General features: G+C 46.4%; 2 protein-coding genes across 8 annotated transcripts in view; one reads left to right on the top strand and one right to left on the bottom strand.

Moving 5' to 3' along the window:
* Positions 1-25,068, bottom strand: part of LOC149372281 (uncharacterized) — a 131,883-nt gene that overhangs the window by 37,007 nt on the left and 69,808 nt on the right. The window contains exon 1 of one of the 7 annotated variants that reach the window (XM_089566718.1): positions 1,134-1,268. The exons of the other annotated variants lie outside the window; for them this stretch is intronic. The gene's annotated coding sequence lies outside the window, so the exon portion shown is untranslated. Of the gene's footprint in view, positions 1-1,133; positions 1,269-25,068 lie in introns of those variants that run through there. 7 annotated transcript variants of the gene reach the window in all.
* Positions 6,639-24,474, top strand: LOC149372282 (alpha-galactosidase A-like). The gene is made up of 7 exons (XM_089566710.1): positions 6,639-6,965; positions 12,145-12,319; positions 12,714-12,888; positions 15,511-15,605; positions 20,385-20,546; positions 20,658-20,855; positions 24,163-24,474. The coding sequence occupies exons 1-7, from the start codon at positions 6,793-6,795 to the stop codon at positions 24,439-24,441; spliced, it is 1,257 nt and encodes a 418-aa protein (XP_089422836.1). The 5' UTR covers positions 6,639-6,792; the 3' UTR covers positions 24,442-24,474.

Genomic DNA, 25,068 nt, shown 5'->3' with positions numbered 1-25,068 from the left:
TCGCGTTCGGGAATCGAACCAGGGTCGAACCAGAGTGCGAGACGAGCACGGTAACCACTCCGCCATGCCAGCTGTTTTTTTTCCTTTCATGGTATTTATTTACATGGTTTTGTACAGAAAAAAAAAAAAATATATATATATATATATATATATATATATATATATATATATATATATATATATATATATATATATATATATATATATATATATATATATATGCATGTGTGTATGCACACACACACACACACACAAAAAAAAAAAAACTACTTACATAGAACCTAGGTAGGCGCTACGTGGCAGAAACATGATAGTAACATATTGGTAATGTTATACAGCGCATCAGGAGAGGAAACCAGTCCGATAGGTTCCGAACGGTAGGACCAAATTTTGGCTCCTCATCGGACTTGGACGCTGCGATTCGGACGGCGTCTCGCCGAGCCTACCGGCAGGACATCTTCGACTACGGGAATACATGGGCCGCACTAGGCCTGACAAGGCAGCGGTGGTGCGGCCTGAAATCGACCCCGCTCTGCGAACTACACATTCGATCAGACCATGGAAGGATTGCCCCAAAACTTGCCAGACGCCCAGGAGATGGATGAGGACGACCTCAACACCACTGACTCCGAGAGCCCGGAGCAACGCTGACGCGGCGTCCGCCACGCAGGAGCCGACCAACCCTTACAACAACGACGCCAGCTGGGAATTGGCATTGTCCAAACACCAGAAGAAACTCCAGAGGAAAAGCAGACGGATCGCTGCGGGGAACAATTCGACCACCCAAAACAACCCCGGCGAAGACAACTCAACTCAACTCAACTGACCCCGACGGACGGAGGGCCAGCCGCCGCCGGCAGAAACGCCAACGGACAAGGAACCGGACACCAGCCTGGGCGCAGGCTGCCTCCGCTCCCTAAGAACGATTTCAAAATTATCATACTACCGAAGAAAGGACTTGCTGTCAGACAGCTTCACACCCACCAGGTAGCCCGCGCTGTAGTCGCAGCGTGCAACTACCAATGCAAAGACGAAGGTTTCATCATACGGCTCCGGCCAGGATCTAACATCATAATCGTAAGCACCCCACATGAATCAGCTGCCCAACTCGTGAGACGCATTACCAGCCTCACCTTTGCGGGACGCGCATTTGAGATGAACACCTACGTGGCCGCGCCGGACGATGTCCAACGTGGCGTGATACATGGAATTGATCCCGGGACGACACCGGAAGAACTCAAGGCCCATTTACGAGTGCGCACCCAAGGAGTCACCATACTCAGCGTCCGGATGTTAGGAAAAACCAAGACGGCCGTCATCACCTTTGACGGTCCCATTGTCCCAAAATATGTTATCTACTACGGGGGCGAGACGGCATGCTACCCGTACCGCCCCACGAGACAAGTGTGTTATGTGTGTTTCCAGCAAGGCCACCGCTCCGACGTGTGCCCCACACCTAAGGTGCGCGCGTGTAGCCAGTGCGGAACGCAAAACCCGCCGACTGGACATTCCTGCACTCCAAAGTGCGTGATTTGTGGTGAGGCCCACCCTACCGGGTCGAAGGACTGCCGCGAACGACTCAAGAAAGAAGGCAGCAAACCAAGACCGCCCTCAGCAACGCTACAGGTGGAAACGCCAACAACAGCGGCGGACGCGACAGCAGACGGCCGCGGTGGTTCAGCTCGGAAGGAGAGACATCACGGAGCCGCTCGGGATCCCGCTCATCACGGCATCGCTCGCGGTCCCATTTGTTCCCCCCCCCCCCCCCCCTGTGGGGACGAATGCCGGGAACCAGCACCGGAAGAACGAAGACACCGGGTCCGCCCAGAAAAGCAGCAACAAGGTGAGCTGGAGAGCCGATGCTCCCGGGTTTGCTCCACACTCGGGTGGGACTGGTAACAAACTCAACACCAATACAAACAACGCGTGCAACCGTGACCTTGAACATGGAGACGCAGAGAAAGCAGCACTTAAGCGCGAACTAGAACTTTCTCGCGTTAAACAGAATGAGTTGGAACGCCAAATTGCGGAACTCACAAAGATAGTTCAAGACCTAAAATCCAACTGCCACCCGCTGTCGAACGCTACACAAACGAACTCCTCGCTGCAGATGAGCGATGAGGAACGCTCAAACTTCAAAGCGGAAATACAACAGATGATGCAACAAATGACGCAACAAATGATGCAACAGACGATGCATCAGGTACAAGGACAACTAGCAGAGCTACGGAGTGCCTTCCGCGAACAAAAACACACAGAGAACATTAAGGAAAAGGCCTACAACCGCCCTGCGTTAGCAGCACTCGCCAATCCACCTACATCCCAGGGAACGGGCAATTGCACAAGCTCAAGAACCTAAATCATGGCTAACACGAACTACAGCAAACAAGACATCTTAGGCATATGGCAATGGAACTGCAGAGGCTATCGCAAGAAACAAGGCCTCATCAAACAATTCATTCAGACGCAGTTAACACCACCTGACGTTACGCACTTCAAGAAACGGGCGCGACACCCACTCTCACGGGATACACATGCTACGACAGCCACATGACGGGAAAGGCAGCCATCTTAGTGAGCAAGGCAGTCATAGCCATCAATCACGACAGCATACCCGACACTGACATTGAGCATGTGATTGTAGAGATCGTACCGAAAAAGAAAAGGAAAGGGGGAAGTGTATTCATCGTCAACGTGTACAGCCCCCGAAGCAAAGAAAAGCAAAATTTTTTGAACTTTTTCATGGTGTCCACAGACTAGCGAAAAACAATGCGCTAATCATCTTGGGGGATTTCAACGCCATGAACAAGAGCTGGGGGTACAAAAGGCCACCATTAAAGGCAAAACGCTAGCCGAGGTTGCAGATAACTTCAACTGCAACCTACTCACGGACCCAGCAACCCCTACCAGGGTTGGAAATAGCGTCAGCATCGACGCCTGCCCCGACTCACATTCGTAAGAGGACTCGGACAAACACAATGGGAGAACCTATTGGAAAATTTAGGCAGCGACCACTACATACTCAAGACGCAAGTAACCTCAGACAGGCTGTGACGCCAGTTGGGCGCGGCAAAAATAACGGACTGGAATGCGTTCCGCGAAGCATGCGACAGCAACCTTACCGAGAACGGCATACAGTCGTTAGAGGAATGGGGAAGCATGCTAAGGGATACGCAAGACAAGTACACAAAAACCATAAACCGAACAGCGGAAACACCTGAGGTGGACGGTCGGCTGCTCAAGCTTTGGGATGCTAGGCGCAGTCTCACCAGGAGATGGAAAAAACAAAAACATAACAGGAAACTCAAGCTTAAAATCGCCGAAATTACAGCGTAAGCAGAGGAATACGCCACACAGCTGGCAAAACAAAATTGGCAACAATTCAGCGATTCTCTTAGTGGGACGCTAAGCACGACACGGACTTGACGTATCCTTAGAGAGCTCCTCGATCCGACTAAGACAAAGGCTGAAAACAATAAATCCATATACGGGTTCATTCACCAGTTCGAGGGCACTGACTCGGAACTCCTCGACAGATTGCGCGCCAAATGCTTTGGCAGCACGAACCCGCCGACCTATACAGGGGAGTACCGGGGAGACGATAACGCTAATCTGGACAAACGCATCACACGAGAAGAGGTCTACGCGGCCATGCGAAACACCACCAGAAATACGGCCGCTGGAGCGGATAAAATAAAAAACGCACTCATCCGCAACCTCAGCGATGCGCTGGTCGCTGAACTGACAGACTTCCTCTACAAACATTTGGAAGCTGAAACTGTCCCCGAGGAGTGGAAACATGCCGAACTGGTGATGATACCCAAGCCAGGCAAGAAACTGCAGATAGAAAACCTCAGGCCGATCTCGCTTACGTCATGCCTGCGAAAACTATACGAGCGAGTGGTAACGCAGAGACTTCAAAACTACATGGAAGACAACGAACTGATCCCTCACAGCATGTTCGGCTTTAGAGCAAAATTATCAGCTCAAGATGTACTCCTCCAATTATATGAAGGTGTACTTGGAACGTTCCTAGGGACGGAGAAAACGTGATAATGGCCCTAGACATCAAAGGGGCTTTTGACAATGTGAGCCACGAATCAATCCTTACGGGCCTGGACAACCTGAACTGCGGGCGCAGGATTCACAGCTTCGTCAAAGAATTTCTATCAAACAGAACTGCAGCCATCGGTATAGGAGAACTTCGGTTCGAGAAGATTCGAACGCCTAATAAGGGAACACCTCAAGGGTCGGTCATTTCACCCACGCTATTCAACGTGGCCATGATCGGACTGGCGAAGCAACTAAAAGAAATCGACGACATCCACCATGCCATTTATGCCGACGACATCACAATATGGACTAACACTGGCTCACTCGGCGAGAAAGAGGATAGGCTACAAGAAGCGGCCACCTGCGTTGAAAACTACGTCAAAGCAAGAGGGCTAGCATGCTCGACCGAAAAATCTGAGCTCTTACGGGTTTGGAGAGGAAAACAGTGCCGAACAGTCCCTACGAGTAAAGAACTTCGACTGACTACAAGTTTACCTCGAAGGAGAACCAATACCAGAGAAGACACTCATACGGGTACTAGGGATGTGGATACAGTCAACTCAACGCTGTACTCACACCCTTGCGCTATTAAAGGCATCTACACTCCAAGCGGCCCGCATGATTACGCGCATCTCACACAGATGTCATGGCATGCGAGAAGAAGACACTCAAGCTGGTCACGAGCCTAGTGGTCAGCCGGGCGACATACAGTCTCCCGTACTACAATCATATCAAAAGTGAAATACAACAGGCGGACGCGATTTTACGCAAAGCGTATAAAACCGCGCTTCGACTACCCCATAACACCTCAACTGAAAAGCTCTTAGCCTTGGGACTGCACAACACTTTCGAGGAATTACGGGAAGCGCAGCATGTTGCCCAAATGCGCAGACTACAGCAGACCCCCACAGGCAGAGTTCTTTTAAAGAAACTGGGCTACACCGAACAAATTCGAGAAATATTGAGAACTGAAACGATCCCCGATGAGTACCGCAGCACGCTCAGGGTGGCACCAATACCAAGAAACATGGACCCCAACCTCCACAAAGACCGAAGAGAGGCAAGGGCCGACCGCTTACAGAAAACACACGCATGCCAGGATACAACAGTGTATGTCGACGCTGCCACATATGCCATGACAAGGGGACAAGGCACCAACAACGCAGTGGCAACTGTAGTCAACTCGGAATTACGTGAGATTACCAGCGCCTCACTGCAAGACTGCACGATAGCTGAGGCTGAAGAAGCGGCCGTCGCTCTAGCGGCAGCGGAGGGCTATCGGACTGGGCGGTCACTGACAATTCTTACTGATTCACAAGCAGCCTGCCGCAACTATCTTCGCGGCAGAGTCGATCACAGAGCGCTCCGCATACTCCGCTCTGTAGACTGCAAGACGCAACAAACACATGCAAAACCACACAAGCCGATCAAACATAAGATCATCTGGGTACCGGGGCACACGGGGGTGGCAGGAAACCAAGAGGCAGACAGGATAGCTCGAGGATATACTAACTACCGAGCATACAACGTCAACGACTTTGAGGAATCCCTGCCAGTACCTCAGGGATACTCGGCCATACTCAACAACTGCAAAGGCAGCAGGATGCGGTACCCACCACCGCACAAATCTTTAAACAAAGAAGAGGCTGTCACATGGAGACAACTTCAAACGGGGTCATATCCAAATCTAAACACACTAAGTAAAATTCACCCCAAACTTTACGCACACAATTGTCCGTGGTGCCATGAAAAACCTACATTGTATCACATCACATGGGCATGTCAAAAAGTCGACATCGTCCCAGTTATACAAAACCCAAGTGTGGAGCAATGGGAGGGTCTGCTCTCCAGCGACTGCCGCGATGACCAGATCGGTCTGATACGGCGAGCTCAGCTGACGGCAGCATCCAGCGGAGCCCTGGAATAGGGGCAACCGACCGTTGCGGATGGACTCATCTGACCACATAAAAAAACACTTGTGCTAGGGCCAAATAAAGTTATCCTATCCTATACTGTCGTTAGCAGACGCGTCGGCAGATTTGTCCGCCTTTCGGCGGCACTGCTTAAAAAAAACCTGCGCCGAGGGTGGGAATCGAACCAGGGCCTTTGGCATTTGAAGCGGAGACGCTACCACTCCGCCACGAAGGCTTTCAAGTTTCGAGCATGAATGAAGGCACATCTAGTGAAAGCATGGGTTTCACAAATAAAATAAAAGGAATAAAATCATGAAAAGGAAAAATAAAAATAAGAACAAAAATGAAAACAAAATAAAAGAAGTTATGGAAATAAAAATAAAAACAATAAAAATAAGAAAAGGGGCAAAAAAACCAAAATATGAAAAATAAAAAAGTAAAAAACAACCAGCGCGGCAGGAAACGCTTTCGCCTTGCAGCACTTTAGAGAGCCGAAGTGCCCCCTGAATTTTTTTTTTGAACCTCAATTCACGATTTTTCAAACAATATTTAACTGTTTTCAGCCTCTCCATACGAATATCACAAGGCTCTCACGTGCTTAAAACCTTCGTGGGACCGAAGCCTTTGTTTGCTAGCCGATAGGGAGTCGAGGGCAGCCATGGTCGTAATCAGACCACTTACTTGCGTCTTCGGTGCTCGGAGCCGACGCTTCCTGATTACTAGATCGGCCTCCGCGCGTGTAAAACTTAGATAGGACGACTTCGGGCGACGTCCAGTCGCTCGCCGATCGTTCGAGTGTACAGTTCCGGCTCGGAAGGATTTTCCGATGGCTTCAAAAGTCGCTGCCGTCTTTCTGTGCTTCGGGGCCTTCGCTTTATTGGTGACTGGAGTGAGATGCCTGAACAACGGGCTCGCGTTGACGCCTCCCATGGGCTGGCTCACGTGGAGCCGGTTCATGTGCAACGAGTGTGCTCTGGGCCGCAGCGAGAACTGTCTCACGTGAGTGATGGTTTATGACTAAGTGCTTTTGTGGCGTTTTTTATGCGAAGCATACTACTTTAGCTACCACTTCAGCCCTTCACCGTGGTTATGCGCCTCCAAATCACGTGATACATGACGTCACACCACGTGACACGATGACGTCACGGCAGTGGAGAAACGGGGGCCCACCTCGCGCCGTCGCTGTGGTTGTGCGCCTCCAAATTACGCGACACGATGATGCTTCGCATTCTCCAGGCTTAACCAAGTTAAGCCTCAGCCATTTTTTTTACGGTACACACGGGCAGCGGTGTAAGGATACCGGGTGGGCCTTGTCTGTTAATCGAACGAATGCTGTGGTGCTCACACTACCCAGTAGTGGCGCTGGTTGTCCACTTTATAGAGAGTGAAGGTAATGTGTATGCACCTGCGGTAGACATTAGTAAAAATACGGTTGGAAGATTGGTGGCTCAAAAGCAGGGCAATGACCATAAGGTACAAGGTCAGCGTTCATATTTGGTATGGCGCAGAAATCAATAGATTTATTATTTAAAAATAGTGAGAATTTCAAGGTAGTAAATGTTTGGCAGATGTGTTAGAGATATATAAAGGAAAAAATATACCGAGCATTATGGCACCCGCCTCTACCCCGTTTCGAAGCGGACACTCCTAACATCCGTCCATCCAATGATTGGTTTGCACTATACACGCGAAAAAAAAGAAGAAATTGACGAGGCAATCATGAAACCTGATGCGAGGAAGCAAAGTTGAATTTACCCTCGGTGATTAATTTGGTGTTTTTACTCCAAGGCGAGATTTAACATACGGGAAAAAAATTTTGTGGTGGAAGGAGGTGGCCGGAGATGGGTGGCGATTCTAGAGGGTAGATGGTAGCGATGGGTGTGTGGGCAGCCCCCAGCTAGAAGGGTGCGGAAGTGGCTGGTGCTTTTGGAGAGGGCTCACACAGACGAAGCCGACATTTTCAGGCAAGTGCTATTGGTACTCTAAAAATCACTAGCTCGTTCATATCTACATGGAAATGGTGCATGCCATGTTAAGCTATAGCATTTATGCTCAAGCATTCATGACTCCACTCTCTAGACTGTTATAACTGCGTGTAGTTGTAGATAGTAGAGAGAGAAAATAATTTTAATGAAAGGAAAAGGTGGAGAGGTCGGCCGGTGGTAACATTGCCCTGGCCTGCTACTCCACACTGGGGAAAGGAAAGGGGAGGAAAGGGAAAGTGCGAATGAAGGTTAATGATGGCATAATACAATGAGTTTCATGGGTGATGTCCGCGCGCGCATGCACACGCACGCACGCACACGCGCACACACGCACACACGCACGCACGCGCGCGCGCGCGCGCACACACACACACACACACACACACACACACACACACACACACACACACACACACACACACACACACACACGCACACGCACACGCACACACACACACACACACGCACACACACACACACTTGGCGCGCCATACAAATTATGTCGAAGTTTGTGTAATTTGACCCACAGTTTCTGCAAAAAAAATTGCCGTTTTCAAGTAAAAAAAAGGAGAGTGGGACCAAGAATCCCCTGCGTTCTTTTATTTCTTTTTCAGTTATGTTGGCACGTTCGCTTTATTAAAATCACGAGACTCGATCCTGTCGGCATAATTTTTGTGTGCCATTTATTTTCGTAAGCTCTCGATGCTGTCATGTCCCATTCGCTAATCAATCATACTCTATGCATTCCTGTCACAATACAGTCCCAGTCTAGTGCCATTTCATTTGCTATATATATCCGAGCTTACTGAGTATCAGCCCACTCCTTCTTTTCCAAGTGACAGTGCCACTTCAAACTACAAAAATCCAGCCGAGTCTCAGCTTGTACAGCTGCCATCGATATCGTAGTAAAGCTCCCAGCCACTAAGCTACCTTATCCATCCGCCTCGTCGGCGGACGTTTGTTGTTGACTGGTAGACTTCGGATTTCACTCTGGCAGAATAGACGATATGCTAAACTGCTTACTAGTCTGGCAACACCGCGCTCCCAGCTTCCGGTCGCCATGATGATTTGATGGTCTGTCGCCTGCTAAGCATTGCTTTCCTGTTGCTGTGGAAGCTGTCAGGAATCTCGCGAGTAGAATTTGGAACGGCAAGCTTCAACCGCTGCGATGCTTGTAGTGCTCATATTCTACAAAATGTAGGCCCATTCCTGTAGGTTGGTCAGTACCATGCAGCATGTTCCTACTTGTCTTCTGCTGCGCTTTAAGTTTGGCACTGCAGCAGATATTGCATTTTTAGCAGTCGATATTAGCAAGAGGAAAGTAGGAGTATATTGTTTAAATATTGCAAGAAAAGACGCCGTTTCTTTATAGTGCGTTAGCATTAAAGCTTCCACTCAGCCGCTTAGCCATTGTCTGCGAGTTCCCTGTGTGTGCCCTCTAGGTTGTAGGCTAACTGCCTTATGTGGCCTCCATGGGTGGCAAATGGGTCACCTTGGTCACGTTACCTTGTGACGTCATCACAACCTGTGTCATCACAACAGTGCATCGGCATTTCACTTTTCACACGAAGCGCAGCCGTCTTTACCTATCTTTACCTATAACGCCGAGCAGCGATTTCGTTTATTCTACCGAAGTAACATGGCGAACCTGGTTCTCGGAGCGCTCAAAGATGGCGCTGTATTTCTCAATTAAACTGCGCTACGTCGACGCAGTTTTTTTGGCGGCGGGCCCCAGAGGTTAGCCGACAGCGCAGTTCACATCAAAACGGTTATCACGGAGTCCTTTTCGGTGTAGACGCGTCACGAGTTTCAATCCAGTGTCGCGAAAGTTTTCAAGTTACATGTCCTCTACAAAAATGCGTCCTTTGCTGCCGGGCAAACCTCAACTTGCCAAGAAAGAGCCATAAAAACGATTTTTACTAAGAACAAAAAATGGACGGTGTTATCCTGAGTTTCCCTTTAAACGTGGCACATGAAACTGCTTTCATTGAACTTATGGTGTTAGAAATGGCGGCAACAAATAGTATTTCCACCACGCGTAAACCATGCAGCCTTATTAAAGGCTTTTTGTTGGATGGAGTAGTATATCATAAACGAGCTCATCGTCCAGGCTTGTTCTTCGGAGAGGAGGGATGTTCCATCCGATGGGACATATGCTGACGGCGTTTATTTCGCTCTTGCCTAGAAAACACCACGGATAATTTTCTTTTTGCGCAGCCGTAAAGTTCTTGCCCTGATACAGCAGACTGAATGCGTTGTAGCGCTGTGATTGGGCCGTCATCTTCAACAGCCTGCTTTAATCAGTAATGCACAGAATGCGAAGAAGTTCCCGAAGTGTGCTTTCCCACGCGTCAGAGCTGAGAAAACCAAGGTGGCGTAGGTCGCGCTAGTAGAGTTCTGAATGCTACAGGACGAGCGCCATGGGTGCGAACGGAAGACAGAAAACACATTTTGGAAGGATCATGAACCACGCGCTCGAACTTTGTGACTACTTAAGGTTCACTGTCGGCCATTTTGTTTGGGTCCTTGGGTCCAGTGAGGTTTGCGGAAGAACCCGGTCGCAAACTTTCAAATAAGGAACGGAAACTTTAAAATTGATAGGGTTTTAACATAATTGAACCAAGTAGACGTGCTAAAGAATGTGTTTAGCCTGGTTGACTCATGGTTTTCCTTTGCCGGGTCGTCGGCACGTCTGGCGATGATATTACACTCTAAGTTTTGATCGAAGTTACGCTGATCTGATCTGTTCGCGCCGCATATGGAAGACGACGATGTGCAAAGCACAACGCGAGTGTGTGTTCTAAAGAGTACGTAAAATGCCCCTGCCGCCGTATAACAAGACATTTTTCTATAAGCTACATAGCGAGATATTGCCCGCTAAAACATGGTTAGAAAAAAAAAAAGGGTTTTCTTTATGTCCACGGTGAATTGCCGCCTTTGTGATGCTCCAGAAATGATTGATCATTGTTTAATCGATTGCAAAGGTGCAGTACACTTTTGGGATATCTTGCAACGGACACTGAAAAAAAAAGACTCAATTTGACGCCGCATTCTGTGAGGTATCTCACTGCACTGCCAATATGTTGGTGAACCTTTAGACATGCTCTTTTTGCTCGGACTACACAGTCTCTGGAAAACGCGCATGATGGACCGACATTGCGAATCTGTTGATTCTGCAAAAGACCACTTCAACATAATAATTGTTCATCTAATGATTGTATATCTAGACTGAATTTGAACAAGAGTGGCAATAGTTTCTAGTGCTGCGCTCTTCATTGCTCTTTTTGCAGTGCATCGTTGCTTAGGTGTGTGGTATTAGGATGTAGTAGTGATATGCCTTGTGTTCCGTCTTTTCTTGTGTTTGGTTTTTGTGTGTCGTATTATGCATTCTGTTTTTTCGAGATAGTCTTCTTCATGCTTTGTACAGTTCATGTACATAGAACATTGCTTCACTGCAATAAATACAATGTTTAAGAGAAAAAAGCGACGACAGCCTAGTGTTCTCGTGCAGCGGCCCGCGAAGCTGATCTGTTCGCGCTGGCCGCCGCGGGTTCGAATCCCAGTCGTGGATATTTATTTGATTTCTTTTTATTTACGCACGTACATGTGCATACGTACACCTTTTGTCAAAAGATTAGAGGCCAGGAGAGTTGCTTATGAGCCACACCGTGTGGCTTGTAATGGATCCTATAGTGATCAAACTCTTTTCAAGACAAGAAGATCTTTGGCCCGCCCTATCCAACAGGTAGGTCTTGCACAAATGCTACAGGATCTTAATTACACGGCTCAGAAGCAAACCGCCTGGGCTCTAAATTTTTGACAAGTGCTGTACGTACGTAGGTGAAAATATCCTTGGTCAGTGTTGGTGAGCGTATGATTGCTTCTGCACTAAAACAACTTGAAATTTGTGTCGTACTGTGGGGCGCACAGTTCTCAATTCGCGACGTATGGTGAGCATTCATCGCTCCCTGCAGGTTCCGAGAAATGTCTGCACTGAGCTGCATTGTGACGAAGGACACTAAATTTGTCCAGAAAGTTCAGTTTCAGCGTATTACTCGGATATGTGCCAAGTTTCGCATAGTGGTACACTGTCTTTCGGGACTACAATTTGTAGGAAGTTTGTAGGCATATTGGGAACTAATTTCTTGCCCAGGACTGCTACGCATGGTTTCAATTTCGTACATGCTTTTCAGGTCTGATCTCATATTACAAATGGCAGACAAGATGGTTGAGGACGGGTACCTGGACGCCGGTTACGAGTACGTAATGATCGATGACTGCTGGAGCGCCACCGACAGAGACGTGGAAGGGAGGCTGTTCGCAGACCCTCGACGTTTTCCGGGAGGAATGAAGAAACTCGTTGAAGAGGTGGGCCCACGAATGCATTATCTATAGGCGAGCTATTGGTGTACTGTGCTGGTGAAGAGACGTTTGCTTTTCGTGTACGTGAGCGTGTTCTGGACTTACAAATGATGCAAACTGTCCTGAGGTCTGTTAAAAATTACGAAACCCGACAGGCAGTCCCATTGCATTTGATGCGTTACTGGCTAAGATTACATGGCAAGAAGCATAGAATTACACTTTGGCGCTACACATTTCCGTTCCTGTTGGGGCTGTAGTCACCCATGTGAACAGTGAACCAGTCAGATAGTGGCGAGCGACCTTTTTTTTTTTATCTGGCGGACGAGCGTTTTGCATATTCACTAAGGAAAGGAAGCACACTCCAATTTAATCGTCCTATCTCTCTGAAATTTTCACAAAGGTTCACAAGAAGGGCCTCAAGTTCGGCATCTACGCTGACATTGGTTTAAAGACCTGTGGCGGATTCCCCGGAAGCTATGGACACTACGCAACCGATGCTCAGACGTTTGCTGAGTGGGAAGTAGACTATGTCAAGGTGGACGGCTGCAATGCAAGGGCCTCGGACTTCGACACCTGTGAGTTAAACTGCTGTATGAAAGACGGCACCCTTTTTTTAGAGAGTACTTGCTCTAAATGTTCTAGTTTTTACAGCGAGAACTGTTTTACGGAGGCCTTCCCTCGTGGTTTCATGTGTATCCCATGACGAGCTGGAGCACTGCTTGTATGACGTCATCGCCAAGCTCCTAGGAGCAGTATGTGATAGGACCAAAATCGGCCGCAGGTGGCGCGGCGTGCAGCATAGTGTCATAGCAGCTGTCTATAATAAACCGGCATTGAAAGCCTCAGCGCGAGGCAGCTGCTGCCGCCTTAGGTCATTTTCACATGCTGCGAATGGAACTTAAGCAAATTCGGCGCAGTCGCTGATGTCACTCTCGGTTTTTGGTGAATGCTTTCACTTGCAACGCATGCCCTGTGAATTCGGTCGGAGCGGCAAACAGGTTTGCTCGCCCCTAGGGTTTGCCACTCCGCTGCTTCCGCCGTCAACTAGGCGAGACCGCACGTGACAAGAAGTCACGGCGCTTCCCACTGGTCAGTCGCAGAGCGATCACACCAACCGTACCATCGAATTTCGACCGGATGGAAACCCGTCGCAAGCCGTCGGCTGCTAAACCGAGATCGACGGAAATCGCAGAGCCGGGAGGTGAAAATAGCATCATGTGAGACTGGCTTTATGAAGCACTTGTAGTTAATGTGAGCAAAAAAACGTCACCTAGCCAAGCTTAGCCTTTTAACGTACTAAAACAGCTCTCACTGATAATTGCGCTAAGCCGCTAAGCTTAGCTCTACAAATTTTAAGCGTCGAAGCACGAAAACCATGGCCTGAGCGGTGACAAGAAGGCGATGCGTGCACATGGAATCTCTATTGCGTACGCAGAGTAAGTTCTTTCCCCGACATGGACAAAGCGATGACACTTACGCCAATGTCCTTTAAACTGAGAATTTCACGTCTCCCGGGTGAGTGTTTTTAGTGTTGTTGCCGCGGCATATTCTTTTGTAATCGCAACTGAAGCTTGCAGTGGTAGCCTGTGATTGTACTGTACATGCGTGGTATAGGGATGAATTCAGATCTCGCACATGCATTCGCTACTTCAGTTCTGTGATGGTAATGCAAAGAACGAACGAAGAACAAAGCATCAGTGTGCAGACCGCGACCATGCGCGTCTGTAGGTAGTGGGCACCACGAGTTCGGAAACTAGACAGTATTCGTCTATAATCAGTATCGAACCAGCTGTTTGGCTGAGCCAGACATGCCCGTCAGTTATTCGTACAACAATGTACCGGACTATTGAAAGGTTGGTTTCTCCGTGCGTTCCCATATCAATCAATCAATCAATCAATCAATCAATCAATCAATCAATCAATCAATCAATCAATCAATCAATCAATCAATCAATCAATCAATCAATCAATCAATCAATCAATCAATCAATCAATCAATCAATCAATCTGAGAGATAATAACTGAAACTTGGCTCCAACATGCAAGAAGCTGGCAGCCATAGGTACTTAGGACTCATACTTACCGATCAATTGAACTGGTCAGCGCACATATCCCAAATTTGCTCTTCAGCATTCTCAACATTGGTTTGGTTTAGTTTATCGGGGTTTAATATCCCGAAGGAATAGGGCTATGAGGGGCGCCGTAGTGAAGGGCTCCGGAAATTTCGACCACCTGGGGTTCTTGAACGTGCACTGACATCGCACAGCATACGGGCCTCTAGAATTTCGCCTTTATCGGAATTCGGCCGCCGCTGCCGGGATCGAACTCGCGTCTTTCGGGTCAGCAGCCGAGCGCCGTAACCGCTGAGCCACCGCGGTGGGGACATTCTCAACATCGTGTTTCCTAAAACGAAAACTCAGTTCCGCTCCCTCTAATATTAGGCTTTTGGCATATAACACTTTTCCTCGGACGAAGCTCGAATACGTATCTATAATTTAGGATCCGCATACGAAAAGCAACATTAACTCCCTTGAAATCATTCAAAGGAAAGCAGTCAGGTTTATTTTTCGCAAATGCAGCAGATTTGATTCTCCCACAAAGCTAATGGCAGAAAATAATATCCCATTTGTTTCAGACCGGCGCAAAATGAACAGAATTTTGTTCCTTCGTAAGATTCTTTAACGCGAAGTAGACATTCCAATACCTAACTGTGTTCAACCTTCTACCACCAGACGTACACGGCACACTAAGGAACACACACTGCAGCCTATCTTTGCACGAACAAACTCATTCAAGTATAGCTTCTTCCCCCGAACCATCTCCGATTGGAATTTGCTCCCAGAATCCTTTTTTCAACACAGTAATTTTAGCAACGCATTGGAAGAACATTTCCTTGGTTAAGTTGTCCATTTTGTATTTTTTAATGCTGTTCTTTTTATCTTCCCTTTGTTATCGCCGAATGATGTTGTGCGTTGTTTTTTCGTTTCTTTTGTGTGCTGTTATGTTGTTTGCCCCTCCTGCTTGGGCCACATAGGCCTGCAGTATTTTGAAATAAATAAATAATAACTAATCAACCAAACCAAGGAAACAAGGAACCAAAATATTAAGTGGATCGTCATAATCATTGCCACAGGAGTTATTCTGCAGCCCATAAGATCATATATCTTACAGCATACATATATATTCCTTTTCTGCAGTGTATCCGGAAATGGGCCAGGCTCTTCGTGACACTGGACGGGACATGGTGTACTCTTGCGAATGGCCGTTTTACCAGATCATTTCCGGAATTTTGGTAATGCTCACTTAATTGAACTACCATTCGCGATTGAGTTGATGTTCGCGTTAACAATTTGATCAACCGTCGTCAAAGAATGGTTGCCTGACTGCAAGCATAAATAGAAATACAGCAAAATACTACTTAAACGACCGTGAGGGTTCCCTTAAAGGGCAACTGCAGCACTTTTTTAGAATTTCGTGATATTCAAGGATTCAAATCTATATAGGCTGTAGGTAAAGCATGCCAAGTGTTTTTGCACTAGCATTTAAAATAGCGACGTAATCGACGAATGAATTTTGCGCTTTTCCTCAATGCACCACAGGAGCACAGAGAAACTCAGCGTGACGTCAAGGAAGGTATGATTTCAAATTACCGCTGTCGTCAGCCACACTTTTCCCTCACTCTTTAGAGGCTGCCAAGCAACTCTCGGCAGGGTTTGCCTTCGGTGGCGTTCGCTTTTTTCTTCAAAGCAGGCGTTTGTGCTTTGTAAATGTACCGATACCTTCGATGACGTCATTATGCGCCCCCCACATGGCGTTGTGCGCTGCGGAGAAGCTTGAAGAGCGTCCGGAATTTAATCGGCAATTACTTCACTATTTCAAGTGCTAGCCCAAAAATACTTTGCATGTTTTCCCTCCAAGTTTCACACATTCGACCCTCTTAAGCTCGTTTAATTCTAAAACGTATGCAGTTTCCCTTTAAGTAAAAAGTTCGCTGAGCTGAGATGAGCACGAAGCGGCTTATTTTGCTGAAAAGGAGTGAATTTAAGGCGCTAAAATGGCTACTAATAGCATTTGTTTCTCAGTACTGAAAATTTCAGGCGTGCATTGTCGATTCAGCACTTTCAATAAAATGCAGTAATTTTTGCTTAACTCGGGCATTAATACTGCCACCGTCGTTAACTGAACGAGTTGATGCATGCTTTTTGCATCCTTTAGGGTACAAAATGCCTTCATGTAATACAGCGCACAATAAGACGAGACACTAAGAAGAAAATATCAGAAAATATCAGAAGACAATGAGTGAATGTTCTTCCAGTATTTTCTTAGCGTCCCGTCTTGCTGTGTGTTGTATTACACGATGAACACCCTACAAGCGTACGTTCTATGCTATTCTTCAAAAGCCTGTTGGGAGCAAATACTTTCAACTTCTTAAAGCAGAATAGTCCTGCTTTTGCTTATATTCATGTGTTATTTTTTTTCTACCACTAATTCTCAAGTCTTAAGCCACCTCCGCAGCCATACCAACCTAAAAGAGATATGGTATCCCATTTCGCAAGCGAAAGTATGTTGCTGCGAAGGCGCGTGAGTTGCGCAGTTTCAAAAATGCAGTGTCGCAGTTTCACGAACGAAATAGCTGCACGTCTGTCAGAAGTCTTACCCGGAAGCCATACTTCAGTGAAGTTCACAGCTTTCGATGAACTATTCAAAGTTACAGTGCACTGAACTTCGTTTAACTTAAAGTCATCTGCGCTGGATTGAATTGGCGTTTGCGGGGGGGTCCAAACTCTGTTTACCTGAAAAGTTTGTTGAAGTGATATTTGTTCAGTTCGTATAACGCAAATTTGTTGCAAGAAATTGTTGCATTGGACGCGAGCCACCAATTTTCGATTTCTTTCTTCTTTTTTTTTTTTTGCGCGCTCGACGAAAGCATACTCTCTCATGTTACCATTGCGCTTTGTTCAAAGCAAAAGTGCGCCAGGCAAAGTGACTCGCTCAGCCTTTTAGTGTCAGCCAAAACCGAGCACAGAAATCAGGGTTTACACAGGTCACTGTTTGCTTTTTAAATGTATTTTGCTTGCGCACATATACATTGTACGCAGCGACTCTATGCCATTGTTCACAGATCACTTTTTATCAGGTGATTTTCCAGGCGTTTATTAATTTTTATTTCGAAAACTGTGAGAGATAGGTTGGTACGGTCTTTGCAGGTCGATTTTATAGCAAGGCGAAAGAAATCTTCCTGATAGAGCTCAGTAATTAGACTATTAATTAACAAAACTAACCAATCACCTTTTCCATTTTGTTTTTAAGGGGAAGGTTATGTTGCGAATTTGGTTTTGTTTATTAGGGCTTAACGTCCCAAAGCGACACAGGCCATGAGGGACGTCGTAGTGAAGGGCTCCGGAAATTTCGACCAATTGGGGTTCTTTAACGTGCACTAAAAAGCCGTCAACTTCGAAGCTTAGCTCAGTTTTCAAATTTTCTTAGTGAGCAATGTTGTTCGAAATATTGAACACCAAAAATACGCATTTGAAAGGTTGTTGCATCGACTTTTACGCTTTGCACATTTTTAAAATAGTGTCACTGCCGCCTAAATCTCGTTAAAGGTGCAGTGAAGAGGAATCTGAACTTGTCTTTTTGCCGCGGGAACTCAATCTACACGTTCCGAGCATTCTTGGAAACTTCGATTCATTGCCCTGTGTGGCCGATTCCCCTAATTAAATCGGATTAACGTCCGGCTCCCGCCTTTTTTTTTTTTAATTCTTTCCTTGCGGTGGGCGGAGTCGACCAACGCGTGGAGTGCCTTTCAGCCAACTCCGTGGAGGCTTGCCGCTCTGCCATCGGCGGAGTAATACGTATAGTAATCCGTAGTAGGAAATAGTCCGCGCGTATTTTTATTTCTGCGGGCTTATTTTGCGGCTATATTATCTGCAAATGAAACTATTTATTCATGGAAACCTAAAAACAAAATAAAGCGAAAGCAAAGCCTCCACGGAGCTCGCTAAAAGGCACTCCACGCGTTGGTCGGCTCCGCCCACCGTACGGGAAGAATAAAATAAAAGGTGGGAGCCGGATGTTAATCCGATTTAAGTAGAGAAATCGGCCACACAGGGCATTAAGTCGAAGTTTCTAAGAATGCTCGGGGAGAGAGAGAAAAAAAACACCTTATTATGGCAAGTGTGTTTAGACCCCCCTGGTAGATCGAGTTCCCGCGTCAAAAAGAAGTGTTCAGATTCCTCTTCACTGCAGCTTTAACTTCTTCTACATCATAAAATACACTTACAGTGTCTGCATTTGCAGAATTCGAAATGCAAGCTACGCAATTTTACAAATAAAAAATTATAATTAAAAATTTTATAAGAAAGCCATTTCAAAGAGCTTTCAAATTCATAATATTTCATTTTTGACATCTCGGACCACATCCCTGATTAAGCAAATTTAAAAACTCGGACCATCTTCAGTGTTGACGACCTTCCATTTCGCAGTATAATCTTGGCCCTTAGAATTAGGAATGAAAAGTTTTTGATTTCATTTAGTTAATATTCGTCTAGTTATTGAGCTCTATCACGCGCATTCTGTTCGCATTGCTGTACAATATATCTGCACAGACTGCACCGACGTATCTCTCGCAGTTTTTAAAACAAAAATCTGTAAACGTTAAAAAAAGGGTCACCCTGTATAACCGCGACCAAATACTCATATTTTACTTCACCCTAGACGCATACGCGAATACAGGGTCTGTTCTGAAAGTAGTAGGACTGGTTTTCTCCAGGGCAAACGGGCGGACGAGAGGCGGTGTGCGCGTGCAGGATCGTTGAAGGGGGATATTGGGAATGCTAGGAAAAATCGGCAGTCGGCTGTCGGCCGTTGAAGAGAACAGGTCGCTTCTACTGTGAACCCCTGTCGAAGTGTCTCGTCACGCAGTATCATGGAGCGTTTGCCGGATCAGCAATACGCGATCAAATTTTGTGTAAATCTTGGTAAAACGGGCAAAGAGACTCACGACATGATTAAGGAGGTCTACGGTGACGCTGCCATGGGTAGACAAGGTGTTTTTTGAGTGGCGCAAGCTGCTCCGAGAAGGTAAGGAAAGAGTGGAAGACGACGACCGCTCCGGACGCCCTTCGACCAGCAAGACCAACGAAAATGTGTAGCGAGTGAAACATTTACTGAACAGTGATTGCAGGATGAGTATCAGAATGATTGCTAATGACTTGAGCATTCCTCAAACCCACGTTTTTGAGATCGTGACAGAAAACTTAGCCATGAGGAACGTGTGCGCGAAGTTGGTTCCGGGGTGTTGTCAGCGGAGCAAAAGGCCAACTGGAAAGCGATCTGCCAGGATCTTCATCATCTTTTATTTTTTTATTTCAGTATACTGCAAGCCAGAGTTGGCCCAAGCAGGAGGGGCATACAACTAAAAAAATTTCTAAAAGAGCATCAGCTACAACACCGCGAGTCAGTAAACACGACACAAATCCAGAGTCATCAAACAAGATATTAGGAGCCATACAATAAGTTCTTGAGCTCCTTCTCAAAATTCCTAGACCTACATAGACCCGAAGGAAGGCCATTCCACTCCGCGACAGTGTTCGGAAAAAAACTCGTATCTATCTGAGGACGCCGTATCTAAATGAGGACGCCGATTTTTTGCCCAGCACAAGGCGGCAGCGCTGCCTCAGCCCCCCTACAGCCCCGACTTGGCTCTGCCAGACTTTTTTCTATTCCTGAAAATAAAATCGACGCTCAAGGGGAAACATCACGGTTCGCTAGAGGCGATTCAACAGGCCGTGACGAGGGAGCTAAACATCATTCCGGTCCAGGAGTTCCTGGAGGCGTACGAAAACTGGAAAACTCATTAGCACCAGCGTGTAGGTGCGGAAGGGTGCGACTTTGAAAAATTCTAATCGTTTTTACTACTCCCATTAATAAATTTTATTAAAAAAATTAGTCCTACTGCTTTCAGAACAGACCCTGTAAGTGCGGTAGTTAACAGTGCCGATAGCGTTAAGAAACGGCTGCGACACCTAGCGATTCTTTAACGCGCGCTATCTGCTTTCCTTCCTTCTAGCCCGACTACAAGAACATATCCAAGAACTGCAATCTGTGGAGAAACTATTTTGACATCAACTACTCCTGGGAACATATTTACAGTATAGTGAACTACGAAGCAAGCGTTCAGGATCATGTGACAGCTGTGACTGGACCGGGTGCATGGAATGACCCTGACATGGTACGTCAATTGTCAGCACTGCCATCATTGTTTCTGATACGGGCAACACGCATGAAATTGCATATATCCTTGAGGAACTCGGCCCTTATGAGTCGTATCCTTGTTTTCCAGCTCGTTATCGGGAACTTCGGCCTGACAATCGAGCTGCAACGCGCACACATGGCCTTCTGGGCCGTCATGGCGGCGCCGCTCATCATGTCCAACGACCTCAGAGATATTGCGGAGGAATCCAAGGAGCTGCTTCTAAACAAATACATCATCGCCGTCGATCAAGACCCGCTTGGACTTATGGGAAGACGCGTGTACAAGGTGATTCACTTTCCGCGGCCATTTGAGGGTCCACGGCTTTTTCTAGCATTCTTGACTTCACTAGATCTTAGCTATCCACATATAAACTAGGCTTCCCTCCCTGTATCTAGACATTAACCCTCCAAAGATTATGAATGATTTCTTGAATTAATGCTGAACTTCAACCTGCATCAAGCCGTCGCATACCACACTGCTCGATCTACCACTGACATCTTGCCCAGATAGTATCCACACTTTAGACAATCCTGCTTCCGGGACTCAGCGATCGCATGTTTCTACACTTTGACAGCTCATTACATTTGAACAGGCGATCACCTAATAAAAATGCAATCACTGGCTATAAGCCGGGTAACATATATTCCATCAACAACTGTTAAGATTTTTCGCTGACTTCCTGAATTCCTATCTAAACAGTACCTTTCTTAAAAACTGAGAACCTTACTAGTCAGTAATGCTGTTTCAAAAGAAAGTACATCCTAAACCTCCTTGTGAAATCAGATTCCAAGAATCATTCCAACAACAACAACAACGACAAAAAGCTATGTCTAACCGCCAAATTAAGCCAAAGACAAGGAGCATGGGAAAGACACGGCGCTGGTGCGCAAAATATACAGAAACGAAATAACTGCCACGAAAGACAAATTTCTTTCCGTTGACAGGTTATCCGTTTTACGAGCAAAAAAAAAAATCTCACCAAATTCTGACGCATCTTTTCCCTTAAACATTAATCTAATTGGCTTGATGTTCCAGGAGCACACCGCGAACTAGTTGACATTAACCAGTGAGCGAAAATTATAAAGACTACTTTTAATCCATGTTTTCTTCAACTGGCAGTTCTGTACTCATCACCTTGCAAACCCACTATCAGAGAGAAATGCAGGAAATTAAAATTAGCCCCGCAGAAATATCCAGGTTAATCATTTCGCTAAAGCTCTCATCACCTGCTCGATGTGACCAAATAAACAGCAAGCTCTATAAAAACACTCTTTCGCTATCAGTCCAGTTATTCCATCTAATATCTACGCGCTCTTTAGACACCCGTAGCGTTCCTGATGATTAGAAGATAGCTGTAATCGTTTCCATTTGAAAAACAGGTGGTCGTGCATGCCCAGCTAAACTCTACTGAGGGGTATGCATGTAAAAGACTGGACGGCCGTCGCCGTAGATCAGTTGGTAGAGTACCGTAAGCGAATTTCGGAGGTCGTGGGTTTGAATCACGCTGGTGCAGTGTGGTTGTTTTTTATTCTCATTTCCAATCAATTATCTGTCAGCCAAAAAATACTTGCATTATAAATTCTAAGCGATAAACACTACAATAAAACACAGATAGCAACATTCCCCTATGCTTTCCTTTGTTTCGGTGACCGTTGGCTTTCTTAAATTGTATGCCGTAACGAGCCCCTCAGTTCCCTCCCTACCCTTGTCTGCCTGATACTGTTAATGCAGTGTCAACTAGTTTTTAATGCTACATTTTTGTATCTTTTGGAGCAAAACTTTATACATTATTACTGCAAAGATCGGTGACTCGGTGCCCGTTATTCAGTTCTAAATTTTTTTTCTAGCACTCCGAGTCTCTATATACTGATTCGTTCGTTCAGTGTACATGTCTGTCGAGATGCATGTCCATGCTAGTGCGCACTATCGGTTTCAGCATAGCATGTACTATTCTTTCTTACTATCTATACCATGCTATCCTGAATTAAGCACCTTGCTATACTATCTAAACCATGTGCTCAGCATGTTGGGGGAACTCGCGGGAACTTTTTTGTCTTGTCTTGTTTCACTGACACGTTTGCAAAAAAGCTGAGAAAGTCGTTCCACTTTTCAAACCTCGGTGTCTAAGACAATAGCCGTTGTATCAGTATGCCTATCACCATTAATTTTAATCACTGAATTGCCGAACAAAGGGCTTTTGAGATTTTTTTGACGTGGGACTCCATTTCACACTCGTGGGCACTTGTCGAGCACTGTATAAACTGCACGTGAAGTGTGGTCAATACTTTAACCCTGATTTTTGAGGGATGTTACGAGCGCTGCAAACAGGTTTCATGCCTGGTGTGTTGAGAGTGTTTTTTTGTGAAGCGAGCCATTGTGGTTTGCTTTGCTAAGCGGCACATCCTTCTCCACGGAAAGAAGAGTTTCATTCTGCTGGGCAAAAGCAGGCAGGTGGGAAGGACTGAGGAAACGCACAGTGTTTCGGCATCAGAAATGAGCGGTGTGAACGAATAGCCTAAAGAGGCTTGGTGGATGTGTTGTCTACTCCGTTATTAAGGCGAAAGTCTTCATTGCCTCATCGTTGTCGACAGAAGGTTGCCAGCAGAGGTGTCACGCTTTTCTAGTTAGAGCAGAAAAAAATCTTTGTGCATGATTGGATTCGAACCACCATCCTTCCGTTCCGCAGCCGGTGCTATTCGCTACGCTACTTCCTGCCAACGCATATGTAGTTATCCGTGTCTAGGACGCTGGAGAGTGTTTGCAGAAAGACGTCGAATCAGATGGATGCCTCCCAAACGCTCTCCAGTGTCTTCAGCGTTTAAGATTCACAAACAATTGTGTACTTAACACCTTAACCACACATGAAAGCCTCACTGCACTTTAGGTCAACAAAGTGCCCCCCTGAATTTTTAAATAACAAACGCGGGTGGGGCTGAACGCGATGCGTTGTCATCAAGGCCATCCCCAATCACCCGCATCCTTCCTCAGCATGGCGCGTCTTGAGTCAACTGCGTTTAACGTGGTGGTGTTGCGTTAGACTCACCGTAGCATTACAAGATACTACTTTTTGCCAGTGTGGCTGAAAGCCAGAAGTGCCTTGTGCATATATTTCTTGATGAGTAACTTGCAGTCATAAAGGAACAGATACCAACACAGCCGCACATATGGACATCTGCCTGCCGGCTCTCCATCCCTCTAGGAACTTTCGGAATAATGATGCTGTCGATGCGACTGCTGGTGCGCTGTGTTTAACTTGCTCACAAAAATGCACAAAACTAATTGCTAGAGAAAAAAAGTTTTCCACCGTGATTGAAAATGCATTATTGAATGGCAGTTCATCCGTATACCTTTCACATGCAAATATGCAATAAACTCTATAGTACACTAGTATACATAAAGGTATGCGCATTGTTATGATCGGTGAAGTGTATAATACGTTACCTAACTTGAAACACGTGATTGATTTACGAATTTGCTCTGTGGTGCTTATGTGCAAGTTCTTCATTTACATCGACGTTTATTCTAGTAACGTGACATGCCGACCTTCACAGAGACAACCTGGATGACAGTGTGTTTAATTTGTTTTCCTCAGGCGGGCAACCTGGACGTGTGGGCTCGCTGGGTGACTCCGCAGCTTTCAAATGGAAAGAAGTCCCTAGCCGTGCTGGTGCACAACACGAAGGTTCTGGGCGGTCCTCTCGCGGCGTCCATCAGCCTGCAGATCCTCGGTCTCGACAGCGCCGAGGGTTATATGGTCACCGATCTCATACGCAACAATACCGTGGTTGGGAAGGTTCTTCCCGGCGACAGCATCAATGCGACGGTGGCTCCCCAGGACGTTGTCTTCCTTAAGGCAACCATTCTTCAATGATGCCAAGGACGTATAAAGTTATTGGCTTGACTCTTTCAGTTTCTTACATCGATTTTAATACAGTGCACGTGACTGCAGTGTTGCTGGTTCTCTTTTCGTCAAGGATAGAAAACCCTACATAAAATTTACATAGGCCCGGATACAGCTTCGGTGTGGTCTAAGGTCACTGTATACCACGAGCTTCCATACTTTTTCTCACTGTCCTTTGCTATAATCTATAATCAGTGTGCTAGTAAAGTTCACAAGTTCTTTTCCTTCCTTCACCAGAGGTGCCCCGCCAGAGACGGTTTATTAAAATGGAAGACTGAAGCGTTATCTTCGCACCAGGGGTGCCCCGTCAGAGACGGTCCTAAGATGAGTTGAGACGCAGGGATAAAGGGAATACTTGCAGTTTATGTACAGATATTTACAGCATATACAAGTTAAGGCACTGGAGACATATTAAGCACCAAAAGGACAAACAACAAAAAGGCGGAACTGACTAACACTAGGGAAGGCCCCTACTCGGCATAGCCGAAGATGCATAGCACCTGACCTTAGCTCAGAACCCTTTTTACAGCTCTGGGGCCCGGTTTTAAAGCCCTAAAGGCCCGGCCCACATTTGGTAGCTCCCAATCATGTTATAGT

This window comes from Amblyomma mixtum, chromosome 1, assembly GCF_055824585.1.
Source record: "Amblyomma mixtum isolate Tamu chromosome 1, ASM5582458v1, whole genome shotgun sequence".
In the NCBI taxonomy this organism is placed as follows: domain Eukaryota; kingdom Metazoa; phylum Arthropoda; class Arachnida; order Ixodida; family Ixodidae; genus Amblyomma; species Amblyomma mixtum.
The sequence above is the reverse complement of the archived record's forward strand: the minus strand, read 5'-3'. Positions and strand labels throughout refer to the sequence as shown.

Excerpts from the sequence above, each read along its gene's own strand:
- LOC149372282 (XM_089566710.1), top strand. The coding sequence starts at position 6,793 with ATGGCTTCAAAAGTCGCTGCCGTCTTTCTGTGCTTCGGGGCCTTCGCT. Across the intron at positions 6,966-12,144 it reads CGCAGCGAGAACTGTCTCAC|GTCTGATCTCATATTACAAA; the intron begins GTGAGTGATGGT and ends CATGCTTTTCAG. Across the intron at positions 20,547-20,657 it reads CATGGAATGACCCTGACATG|CTCGTTATCGGGAACTTCGG; the intron begins GTACGTCAATTG and ends CTTGTTTTCCAG.